This window comes from Siphateles boraxobius, unplaced genomic scaffold, assembly GCF_051911475.1.
Source record: "Siphateles boraxobius isolate OS27281-9 unplaced genomic scaffold, OSU_SipBor_1 66, whole genome shotgun sequence".
Taxonomy (NCBI): Eukaryota; Metazoa; Chordata; class Actinopteri; order Cypriniformes; family Leuciscidae; genus Siphateles; species Siphateles boraxobius.
In genome coordinates this window covers 23,473,338-23,485,888 of record NW_027509193.1, presented here as the reverse complement: position 1 = coordinate 23,485,888, position 12,551 = coordinate 23,473,338, and the positions used below count along the sequence as shown (strand labels likewise).

General features: G+C 40.5%; 1 protein-coding gene across 1 annotated transcript; it reads right to left on the bottom strand.

The window, feature by feature from the left end:
• Nucleotides 1–1,157: 1,157 nt before the first annotated feature.
• gspt1l (G1 to S phase transition 1, like) lies at nucleotides 1,158–12,351 on the bottom strand. The gene is made up of 14 exons (XM_077213107.1): nucleotides 11,901–12,351; nucleotides 10,329–10,370; nucleotides 7,065–7,310; nucleotides 6,544–6,577; nucleotides 6,373–6,450; nucleotides 6,046–6,226; nucleotides 5,632–5,786; nucleotides 5,361–5,501; nucleotides 4,704–4,797; nucleotides 4,450–4,530; nucleotides 4,183–4,356; nucleotides 2,251–2,340; nucleotides 1,923–2,091; nucleotides 1,158–1,813 (listed from the first exon to the last, which is right to left on the bottom strand). The coding sequence occupies exons 1-14, from the start codon at nucleotides 12,091–12,093 to the stop codon at nucleotides 1,761–1,763; spliced, it is 1,731 nt and encodes a 576-aa protein (XP_077069222.1). The 5' UTR covers nucleotides 12,094–12,351; the 3' UTR covers nucleotides 1,158–1,760.
• Between the last annotated feature and the right edge of the window lie 200 nt (nucleotides 12,352–12,551).

Sequence of the window (12,551 nt, the reverse complement as noted above, 5' to 3'; positions counted from 1 at the left end):
TCAGTCTCAGTCCGGACAGAAGATGTGTTGCAGTGCATTTTGATCTACAGAAATGCAAGACCATCGATATGAACTCAGCCTTAGAGAATGAAAACCACATGAAAAAACAAACAAAACAAAAAACACAAATATTGCTTTCATACTAAAAAAATGTCATTGCAGTAACTTATCATGCAACTAATAGGCTACTATAAACATCAAAATAAAAAAAAATGAAGTACACTTACTCAGAAAGCTCAAAGCCCATCAATGGTTATACAGAAGCTCTTGTTCCACTTCTGTCAGCCAGTTACTGTATTTACCCAAAAAATACAGTGGAGGGAAAGCCACTCCCTGTGGGTGCGTCAGTACGAACATCTGGAGCAGGACTACACTGCCCTATTTGAGTCTCGGAATAGTTTTGCCCAACAAATACAAAAATCACATTGTATCTGCTTTAAGCAAAGGGCTAAACATAGTTGATAACAAGCCCGTTTTACAAGACATGTTATTTATACCATCTACAAACAGTGAAAATATCATAGCAGCTTACACACACAAGCTATTAAGTGATAAAGGATTTAGTAATGTATACTATAGTGCTTAGGACTTCTTTTAACAAAATAAATTGTTTGCAGAATTAGATGGAATCCAAATCATTATAAAAAACACCACAAAAAAAAACACAGATCAACACATTTTTTTAAACGGGTGGTTGATTATGATTTCCCCTTTCTAACTTTAGTGTAATGTTGCTGTTTGAGCATAAACATCTGAAGTTACAATGCTCAAAGTTCAAAGCAAAGGGAGATATTTTCTTTTAAAGTAATTGCTTTTTAAGGACTACAACAAACGGCCGGTAGGGACTTCACAACATTCCTCCCGGGTTAGTGACATCACCAACCCTAGAATTTACATAAGCCCCGCCCCCAAGCTTTTGAGCTAAAACTTCACATACACACTCTGGGGACATCAAATACTTATTTGACATCTTGTGAAAAGGGCATTATACCACCCATTTAAACAAGACAAATCTTCACTAACATCCTGAATTAACAAGGCCGAGATATAGGTCAAATATTTCCATCACACTATTTTAAAAAAGAAAACATTCAGGCATATAGCACAAAATATCTTGTGAAGGAAGAGGGGGAACAAAAAAAATTCAACAATACAAATTTTTCCCCAATTTTATATTTTATTGTCATAGAAGATGCTTTAATAACGTGAACACGCTCATGCACTTTGCAAGAACGTTGTGAACAGAAACCAAAATAGGAATAAGCAATGGGAAATGTATAACCAAGATTTTAACCTTTTGGTTTCAATTGGTTAATCATTCAAACTTTACTGCTCATAAATCATTTAATGTTAACAAGCAAATCTTGGTCCACATACGGTTACTGTATATGCTGCCATTATATTTCTCTGATGGAAGCAAAAAGAAAAATATATAAAAAAACAATAAAAAAAAGTCTGGAAGAGAGCTAGTTCTCTTGCCATTTAACGTGTGCAGATTCATTGTCATGGGGGAGAACAGGTCATGGGGGAGAACCTAAAACAATGGCATCGCTGAGCTCTCAATATGAGAAAGCTGACACATGTGGACTTGATTTCATTTTCATTTGCTTAAAAACAGATTTCTTTAAGAGAAGTTTTTTTTAAGCTGGTCTTCAAGAGGCGAAGGGGAGAAAGAACAGGAGGGCTATGAAGTGTGCTGCGGCTGTAGCAGCATCTACCTCCGCCTCGGTCAGTCGTTTCAGATCCACTAAATGTTCTTTTCAGTCCTTCTCGGCAACAAGTTTTAACACTTTTCCAATGGCAATGGTTTTCCCTGAAATACAAAGAAAAGTAAATATTCACGGAACTCAAATTCACAGAACACAAATAAACTACAAATCCGAGTTGTATAAAAATTACATTTGGTGAAAATATCCACTCACCTTCATCTCGTAAGGTGAAGCGTCCCATCTGAGGGAAATCTTTGAAGGTCTCAAGGCAGATGGTCCCAGCTGTTCTCAAACGAGCAATGCACACCTGGTCCTGTTTGACGAAGCGGGGTCGTGTTTTGCTCTTGTCCCCCGTCTTTTTGTCTACCAGACAAATTAAGGCCTGTAAAGGGGCCAGAGGTACATTTAAACCACTTAGGTAATAAACTAGCTGTAAATGAGGGCACTCAACTCAGCAGGGTTACAAGCACAGATTTGTACCACAAATATTAAGTCAATGTAAGAACTGCAAAAAAAGTGGAGTATCATTCTCAACCATTACCGAAATTTGCACTTCTTCAATGCAGGTGTGGATATGAAGAACTGCATTGTAACCTGGGCAGATGATTGACTTGTGTTCAATGATGACTATCTGAAAATGGCAGAGACAGAAGCACAATTATTATGTAGAATTGCAAAGCAAAACGCAAAGAAAATGGAGCAATCAGAAATACTGTTATTAGAACTAAGGATGGACCAAAATTTCAGTCACCGAAAATTATCGGCCAAAAACTGCATTTTCGGTTTTAGCCAAAAGAGTAAAAAGGCAGAAAATATATGCCGCCCCACCGCACGGTGTTCGGCGCTCAGGTTTCACTCTCTCACGGCCTTTCTTGTAACTTGGCGAGCGGCTCCACTTCTGAAGGTTCACAACTTTGAAGCGACTAAGGTCAAGCCGGTAAGTCTGTACCGGGACCCAGTTTGCTCTGCTCAATGTTCTGCTCCGTGTCTGCCCTCTCTGCTCAGCCGATCACGGCCCAAGCAAACGCTCCCCTCATGTACTGCTCACACTCACCGGAAAAGCAATGTCTGATCAAATAACGTGTGGACGTGAAATTTTTCTGTGGTAGACTCGTTTCTGTTTGCAATAGCCGCACTGTGCTGTAATGCTGCATTCAAAAAATGCGATTTGAGTGTCTGGCGCGAGTGATTTCCATGTTAAGTCAATGTAAAGACGCGTTTACACATGTCTAGAGGTCCTGCGGCGCGAATGAGGCGTTTAGCCGAATTCGCCTCGTTTGCACGAATGGCGCGAATTGAGCGTCTTGCACGATACGCGCAAGTGATTTTATTTGATGCTTATTTGTGCATTCATATGAGACATTCATTTTGTATTGAATGCTATTTATTCCATATCTAATCAAAATTATATGAAACATTATTATTCTAATGTAAAGACAACCAACATTCTTTAGTGCAAGAACATATTTTGTGTCTGGACAGTGTTGTGTGAGAAAAAAATAAAATAAAATTCACAGCACAGTTTAATCACTTTTGGAGGCTGGCTTCATCATCAAAACACAAATAAATGACCGATTAGGTGGGTGAGGGTGATCCTCGCTCTGATGCGGGATAAAAGGTCATCAAACTGGGTGCGGGACAGGCGGAAGTACCACTGAAAGCCGCCGTCATCTAGGCGCAGCTCCTGGAGCAAATGGTGAAACTCGCCAAATGGTGGGAACGCCTCCGGAGTGTCTGGTGGACCCAAATACGGTGACGATGACCCCTACACTGTTGTTCTGCTCTCCAGAACTAATACAGAGCGGTGACTCTCGATGAATGCTCAATCAACATCAGCCATCTTGCAAAAAGACAACTGCACTTGCCCCTCCCACAAAAAGCGGATTTCGCATCAGACACGCGTCAATTTTGCTTCAAATCTTTGCTTTTTACGCATCCTATTCGCGCGAATGGATTCAAAATGTTCAAGCGTCCAACTAGTCGCGAATAGACGGGAATTTGACGCTCTATTCGCGTTTGGTGTGAACACAGCATAACAGTGGCTGTGCTGGGAATTGCTGGTAAAATTACACCACCCTCAAAAAATTGTTTTTATAATTGTTAAAAAAAAAATCTGTTAAATCTGATTCTGTTGTATAGAACTGAATGAAGAACAATATTGATATTTTAATATCTTTTTTTGGTCTATTTTGGTGTTACTTTAAAATGTTTGGCTTGTATTTTTTTTAAATTCAGATTCAATAAAATTATTGAATTTAATGAATACTAATATAAATAAAATTAGACAAAAAAACTAAGAGCTTGTTAATTATTTTTAAATAAGGGTAATTTTTTGTTTCGTTTTCAGCCCAGTGCATCCAGAATTTTCAGTTTCGGCCAAGATTTTTCATTTCGGTGCATGCCTAGATAGAACTGAACTCGTAAAAGGTAAATCATTCCTTTAATTACATGAGTTTAATGAGTTTTCACTGACCTGGGCATCAAAGGTGCGCCCAGTGTGGCAAAGGTTCTCAGCATTGCAGAGGATGAAGCCCGGCAGGATCTCCTCCTCTTCAATGCCTTTGAGTCGCAACTTCAAGTTCTCTCCTGGTGCGGCATCATCGGTTTCGACATCATCAGAAAGCAGACTCAGCACCTCCACAGTGTGCTGCACACAGATGAGGTAAGCACTGATATGTCATTCAGCCAATTCCTGCCATAAAACCTGACGCTTTAAAGTGTTATTTTACCATAATCTTACCCTGTTGGGCATCATCACAAGTTGCTGAGCTTTACTGATTGATCCCGACTCCAGTTTCCCCAATATCACAGTGCCCATGTCCTGCAAAAACACACATCCATGCATGATGTATGAACTTCAAAGCATTCATACTAAGTAATACAATTCAGAAATACCATTTAACCAGAATTCACCATTTAACCCTGCATCCAAATGTGTATATTTTGTTGTCAAAGAACAATTTAAAACTAAACACGTTCATGAACTTTACTTGCCTTATATTTGTCTACAATGGGTAACCTGACTGGTCCATCACTTGATCTGTTTAAGTTTGGCAAACTGTCCAGATGTGGAATGAATGGTAACCCTCTGTCCACAGTACACAAACACATTTCACAAAAACAGTGAGAGACAATATTCTTGCACTTTTTATTGCAGTGTCACATACTTACAAAATTATGTCAAAATGCCCGTTTTAGCGAGTATTCAGTTAAACAATCAGTTTTGGAATGAAAATGGTTGCGAAAAATATATATTGGATCCATGCATAAACTCTTAAAGTGACAGCCGCCTAATGCTAAATACTAACCTACTTATACATCAACCTGAACGTAAAGCAGTGTTTACTTCATATCTCTCATTATTCTATTGCATTTGCTTGTGCTGTTGTTTGCAATTGTTTATTTGTTCTTATTTTATTACTGAGTTTTTACTTGTGTTTTTTTATGAAAATAAAATTGAACATTCAGATTTTTTTGTATATGGTGTCAATTACAGTTCTGAGAAATAAAATCCGAATAGGCAAAAATTGGTATCGGCAGGTCACACTTATACACACACAAAAAACAGAATCGGTCAACAAAATTGAAATTGGTGCATCTCTACTTCCAAAAAAAAAAAAAAGTAGCACTTAGCAAGCTCAGCACACTTACGTATACCAAGGGCAGTAATCCGCCGGCTCCTTTAGGTTGGCCCCAGTAAGTCCGGAACATGGCATAAAATGAATATCTTTCCTGGGGTTAAACCCAACTTTCTTCAAAAATGGAACAAGTTTCTCCTTACATTCTTCATACCTACATGCAAACAATGAATAATATTAATGAACACACTTGGTGCATTTTTTGTTAAAATTTTTTATTTTATAAAACAAAGTAATATACAACAACAATAGCTGTCTCTGTATATAGATGTCCATTCACTGACCTCTCCAGACTCCAGTTGACTGTTGGGTCATCCATTTTGTTTACAAGTACAATCAAATGCTTTACTCCAGCAGTTTTGGCCAACATGGCATGCTCTCGCGTCTGGCCTCCTTTCTCAAAGCCTGTTTCAAACTCTCCTTTCCTTGCAGAGATTACCTTCAGAGAGAGAAAATGACAATTAATACAGTGACTGAAATGAATGGAAAGACAAAAAAAAGTGACAGCCAACGCCTCTGAGTGACAGCCAACGCCTTTTGAGTCTGACATCGGTATTCAAACAGCACCCTCTTCTGTATCATAACCACATCGCCCTGCTCATAGCTCAGGTTTTTCCATGGATTTTCTGAATGGCAGGTAGCATGAGTGGATATTTCTCAGGTCAGTCCTTCAGTGCCTATTCAAAATTATGACTCACCAGCACTGCCAAATCAGCCTGTGAAGCACCACCAATCATGTTGGGCACAAAGCTTTTGTGGCCTGGTGCGTCCAGAATGGTAAAGTGCTTTTTCTCTGTTTCGAAGTACGCACGTCCGACTTCCACAGTCTTTCCTTTGTCTCTTTCCTCTTGGTTTGTGTCAAGAGCCCAAGAGAGGTACCTGAGAAAAACATTTACTATGAAAAATCACTCCGCCTCTAGGCACAAAAAGCATAGAGGTGTTACAAGATTTAGCTATAATTTGGAGGGAATCTGTTCGACTACCCCCCAGATGTTCTGGTAAATTAACTCAACTAAGCTAATTACCAAGTTTCCCTGTTCTTCTCCTTGGCTTCTTTTTCATACTTCTCCAGAGTTCGTTTGTCCACCATTCCTGTTAAATACCTGTGGAGGAGGGGCAGAAAGCAGGGCTTTCAGAAACAGGTGATGGAAAACCCAACTATTTCTGCTTAAACAGTGTAAAAATCAACAACTCACATGATTTGTCCTCCAATAGTTGACTTGCCAGCATCTGGATGAATACGAGATAAGAACAAGTCAGTGCAAGGCCAGGACAGATAAAGATAGCCAATCAGAGTTCTCCAAAGACATTTTAAAAAATGGACATTCAAATGCATGAACCGAGCTGCTTTGATGGTAACCGATTAATAATAAAGTGGTTATATAACAATTCCAACCAATTTAGAGCCGAGTGCAAAACCTATTCCAGCAAACTACTAGAATTACTCCCTTTAAGAAATTGAAATGGACGCCAAAGACAAAACGTTAATGAAAAACTAAAGAAATTGTATTAAGTTACTGTGCAATCATGTTTGTTTGTTTTATAATTTACCACTGTTAACAAAATATTCTCAATTCATTCAAAATCTTTTCATAAAAATCAACCGAAAAGTAAAGAGTCCTAGAGGAGTTAAAACCTTCAGTCCATCAAAACATGCTTCAGAGACACTAGACTCCAGCATCAATCAATCATGTAAATGCAATATGCAAAAACTAACCAACATGGCCAATAAAGACCACGTTAACATGTTCCTTCTTGGGGGCATTTGGCTGTATTGGGGCTACTTTAGGTGTTGGCACTTCTTCTTCCTCCATTCCTTCCTCTTGAGGGGATTCTTCTTCAACTTGACCTTCGTCTCCTACAGGGCCTCCTGGCTCCGCCTCAGCCTCACTGGGCTCACTCCCTTTCTGCTCCCAGGTGTCATCTGTTGGCATCTCTGCATCACCGTTTTCCATGGGTGGAGCTGATGTCAAAAACCAACATTATCATTTTACACCGTTTGACAACTCCCAGTTGTATGTCAACAACTTCAGCCATTTACTTTTTGACTAATACCGCTGTTTGATATCAACCTAATTGTGCATAAAAAACAACATGGCAAACATGTCTGATTTTTGCATGCAATTTGTCTCTTTAGACCAAAGATTTAAACTGCAGATGGGGATGAAAAAAATCTAATTCACTAAGAGTGCTCCGATACGGATTTTGGGGCTGAACACTTAAAGCAGTATCGGCTGATGATCACCAATGCCAATAATACTTGCTTACAATACTTAATACAATGCCACATGTGCAATATGTGGCATTGTATTAAAGGAGAACTCCGCACAATTAAGTTAATCTTGATCTTTATACCTTTGTGAGTACTGTCTATATAAAAATAGAAAAAACGGATTGGTGCTTGCAACACGGAGCTGTTCCCGCAAATGCCCAGAGCTCCCCCTCAGCTAAAACGGTAGTTATGGGGGCATATACATAAAGAGTGTCTTTGTGCCTTTTAACAGACACAAAATGCAATTAAAATGTCTGTCCAACATGAACAGGGCCCTTACATGTGAACAAGATGCGTCTAGCAACTTAGCCATTGTTTAAATTCACCTTTAGACGGCTAGCTGTAGTCTCGCGCTGAAGTCCCGTGGGAACTCCGTTGTAGCCAAAGGTAAATAGTAGTGATGGGAAGTCCGATTCTTTACCACAAACCGGTTCTTTCAGACAGTTCGTTTCAATGAACCGGTTCAAAAAACTTGTTCACCGGTTATTTTACGTCATCGCGCAATGACGTAAATTCTTTCATCCCGCGGGAATCATCGGTTCTCACATGTCGGGTCCGAAAGAAACAGTTTTCGGTTCGGTGTACTGGTGATTTGAAACTGCAACAATTCTTGAGAATCGCTGTAACAAAACGGCGCTGATCGCACGCGCGCAAGAGAGAAATAGCACTCTGCACGGGGGAGGACCGTAGTGTGTGAAGAGTGATGATCGGAGTTGCTCAAGTGAAGAAGAAATGGTTCGCGTTTGTGCCGTTCCGAATTATGGCAACAGAATGTGAAAATACGAGAACTTATTTTCGTCGTCTTCCTTTCCATGACCTCGAGATTCTGCAGTTGTGGCTAGTTGTGGCTACTTCAACTTGATGCGCAAACTCCCATACAAGTACTACGCGCTACAGTTTGTCACATATGCAGCGAACACTTTGACAATGAGGTCTACACAGACACAACACAGCGGGACCGGTTGAAGAAAAAAAAGATTCCATGGATGAAGACGTGTGCAACCACTGTGGAGGTAATGTAAACTTTATTTATCCTTCCATTTGGGCGCTGTGTTGTGTCTGCGTAGTCATCCTTGTACGGCACAAACGCGAACCATTTCTTCTTCACCTGCACACTGCTATTTACCTTTGGCTACAACGGATTTCCCACGGGACTTCAGCGCGAGACTACAGTTAGCCGTCTAAAACACTATTTAGGTGAATTTAAACAATGGCTAAGTTGCTAAACCCATCTCGTTCACATGTAAGGGCCCAGTTCATGTTGGCCGCCCTGTCAAGGATGCTTGTCAAAAAGTACGGGAATGCTTGTTGATGCTTTGGTCGCTCTGACGTAGCAGGGAGAAGAGAAGCGTCACAACGTGAAATGTCACACGAGATTGGTGTTTTTGCATTCCACTTCGCTGCTTTCTATTTAACTATGTAAACACACGCCAGACTGTGCTTGAGCTTCGTGTCTTTTGCCGCATCTCACACGTCACAGCGTTTTAAAAAACGCGTCATTCAAGTTAAAATAAGTTCAACTTTAAGAACAAAAATGTGAACTATCCCAGCTATTTTATCCGATGTCTTGTTCTTTTGTAACTTGTCCCTTTAAGCAAACAACGTCATATTATAAATGATAGGAAACACAGCAACGGCGATTTAGCTTCTCTTCATTTTCTCGGGACTAATGTTTTGGTAGGAACCAAAGTTTACATCGTGTGTTTCTCCGGAATCAGCCAGCGCGGAGGACGTCTATATTCCGATTGGTTGCTGGCGTTTTGCCACTGCTTGCCGCTGAACCGAGTCATCGCTCATTCCCATTAAGTTGAGCTACTTTCAACTTTCTGATTGACGCTCAAAACGCGATGCCGATGGATTTGACGCTCCTTGCAGCTGAGAGAAGCCAGCTTCCATTGAAAATGACTGACTTCCGGTAGCTTTCGAAGCTCAAGTCGGCGGCGGTGTGAACGTACAGTTAGAGCGCACACAGAGAAAGCCACTCGGGGAAACAGTAACTCTTTCGCGGCTTACTGCGGTTTGATTCACCTTTCATTAGAGCACGCCCTGCAGTTTAGCAACAGAAGAATACATTTTACGACAATCACTGATTTAGCTGATTTAGATGTTAAGTTTGCGCTTTTAGAGAGGAATTAAAGCGCACCGCTTTGAAGGACAGAAATGCAGTAGAATCGCACAGCCCTAGTTTCTTGCTGTCATTGCTGTAGGGTTGTTTTGTCGTTGCAATGTCTCCGCAATGAGTTTCAAATGTATTGCCAGATGCCTGGTAGAACTACCAGACAAGACTGGCGAAAGTATTGAAACAATTTCAGCTGCGCATAGAAAAATTGTCTTGCGGGTTTTGCATCATCTGATCGACCTTTATAGAGACCATCGATTTAACTATTTAAAACAATTATCGGTCGGTATTGGTATATCGGTTGACCTGTTTTCTTCGCAGTGCGGTGGAAAAGAGATTAGAATCCCTCTCTGTAAAACATCTGTCACATTGATGACACGTGAATGTTTGTGTCTAAACAGATGCATCAACAGCCTTTCATTTAAATGAAAATGTTTATCGCCATATTCTTCTTTATAAACATAACTTGGACCAGTTGGAAACTGGAATGTGAACAAGCACAAGTTACTAGCTGCCGACTCATCTGTATGATTATCATCATTATGGGGATGTGAAAAACAATGTGGTGGTGTCTCTCAGCATTTACTTACCCTCAGGCTCTGATACTTCCACATTGGCATCCGTATCAGGACCTGCAGGAATAAAAAATGCTTATTTTTATAGCTGTAATTATACAGAGCAGTCTAGTTACTAAGAATACTTCTTAAAATGGAAATTGCATGTGAACATTAAACACATTTGAGGACAACAAACTGCACTATGCATGTAATAATAGTATGTGAACAGCATATCTTCCACTTGTGGTAAAACGGAGACAAGTTATAGGCCCGGTTTCACAGACAGGGCTTAGACTAAGTCAGGATTAGTCCTTAGTTCAATTAGGGCATTTAAATGGCTTTTACAAATGTGCCTTAGTGGGCATCTTGAGACAAAACAATGACACTGACATATTTATGATATGTCAGAGCAAATTGCTTTCAGTTAAAACAGCGTAAACATTTTTTTTAGTCTGGGACAAACTTAAGCCTGGTCTGTGAATCCAGGGGACAAGATCCTAATCCTTCAACAAACTCCCACGTTTTGGTCCAAATTAGTTATTTTGCAACAAGATCATGAATTTAAGTCCCACGGTCAAATGTAATGCTCTCAAATCTCTTACAATCCTTTTCATATTGCTTAGAATACTTTATTAAGACCCTGTCTCTACAGAGGTAATTTTTATGCAAATAAGCTTGAAAAGGTTAAACAAGCAGATCAGATCATATCAGCACGTTTACCTCCATTACACGCTACATTGATATTTCCAAGAAGACCTCCAGTGTGTACCTTATAAACACACTGTTTTCAAATACAACAACAGGTAACACTAAAGCTTCAGGTAAGAGTTTGAATCTTGGCTGTAGGGGCAACATTTAGCTCCTTTGACATAATCCGTCTTTTCTGGTAGGAAATACTCTATATAACAGTGTTTAATCTAAAACTAGGAGGTGTAACACTTCTCGTGTCATAATCTAAGGGGATTAAGGGCAACAATTGACTTTCATTGTTCCACCATAACAGCACAGCGCATAAGGGTACATCATGTTTGCAATAAGTCAGCATGGGGGGTTAGGTGCAAACCTCACCATTAAACAAACCCCAGCAAAAAGAGACCCCTCAAACAATCAAACAATGAAAGAAAATGATTGATTATGAAGCGCCTGGGTTCTAATCATCAGTATTGATTATATTGGCATGCTATCAAACATGTTCACATGATGTATCAATAAAATAGCAATAACATGACCAAAGCTTCAGCAAACTGTCTAGTTAACCAAATAACTACTTGAACACAATTTAACTCTTTATTTAAAGCCAGGCATATATTATTATAAGGATAAAAATGCTTCACGAGCACCTACATACAAAGTCTCCACCCAAATGATTCACTTTCTAGCACGAACAGCTGTTACAGTGTTGTTATCGTGTTAAAAAAAAGCTTATTATTCACGTCAAGCAGGTTTTCTGATTGTTAACTTCCAAATTACACGTTGGCCACGTTTCCGCTTCGAGCCGTTGAGGGTAACTCTCTTGTAGCATCCATGCTAAGCTCATGCGAACAAGCGTGTGTGTGAGGCTAACAGCTAAGGCGGTTAACAGACGTGAAAACACCGGGAACTCACCCGCTGACTCCACAGTTTCCGTGGAGCCCTTCGGCAGGAAGGTTGGGACGAATTCTGCGGCGTGCACGTTGGGGACAAACGGCTTGGCGTCCACGTTAAGGGTGGTAAGAGCATTGGAAAGTTGCACGTCGACCTGGGCCTCGACATCGTCCTCCTGATCCCAGGAATCAGGGGCAGTGTCTATTGCTTCCATCGCCACACAGCTGTTCCACACACGCGCGTTTTAAAGCCACTGACTTGATCACTTTTTTGTCCGGCCTTAGCCGCTGTTAAGGTCACCCCGTGCGTTGTTAAAACTTTCTGTTAGTGGCGTATGGCCTTCCCCCCGTTTGGTTGAAATCAAACAGCCGGTGTCTCTCAGCGAGGGGCGAGAGAAAGGGAGGTTTGACTAAGCGCTCGGAATGAGTCCTCGTGTGCGCTGACGACTCCCCTGACCCCGCGGAGCAACAGCGAGTTGAATTCTGGGAATTGTAGTAGTTTAGTTTCTGACAAAATACGAAAGCCTTCTGAGCGGCGTCGATGACAAAACTACACGTCCGCAGTATGGATGAACCCGACTACCTCTTTTACTAGCTAATAACCTATTTCCGTTCACCGCACTTATGAAACTATATTTAAAAATGTATTCGAAGCTTAACTTTAAAGTCACTT

What these genes read in the sequence shown, in the direction of transcription:
- gspt1l (XM_077213107.1), bottom strand. Translation starts at nt 12,093, where the DNA reads ATGGAAGCAATAGACACTGCCCCTGATTCCTGGGATCAGGAGGACGAT. An exon ending in GGAAGTATCAGAGCCTGAGG is followed by an intron (nt 7,311 to 10,328) that starts GTAAGTAAATGC and finishes TTTTGACATCAG; the next exon opens with CTCCACCCATGGAAAACGGT. An exon ending in GATTACTGCCCTTGGTATAC is followed by an intron (nt 4,798 to 5,360) that starts GTAAGTGTGCTG and finishes TACTGTGGACAG; the next exon opens with AGGGTTACCATTCATTCCAC.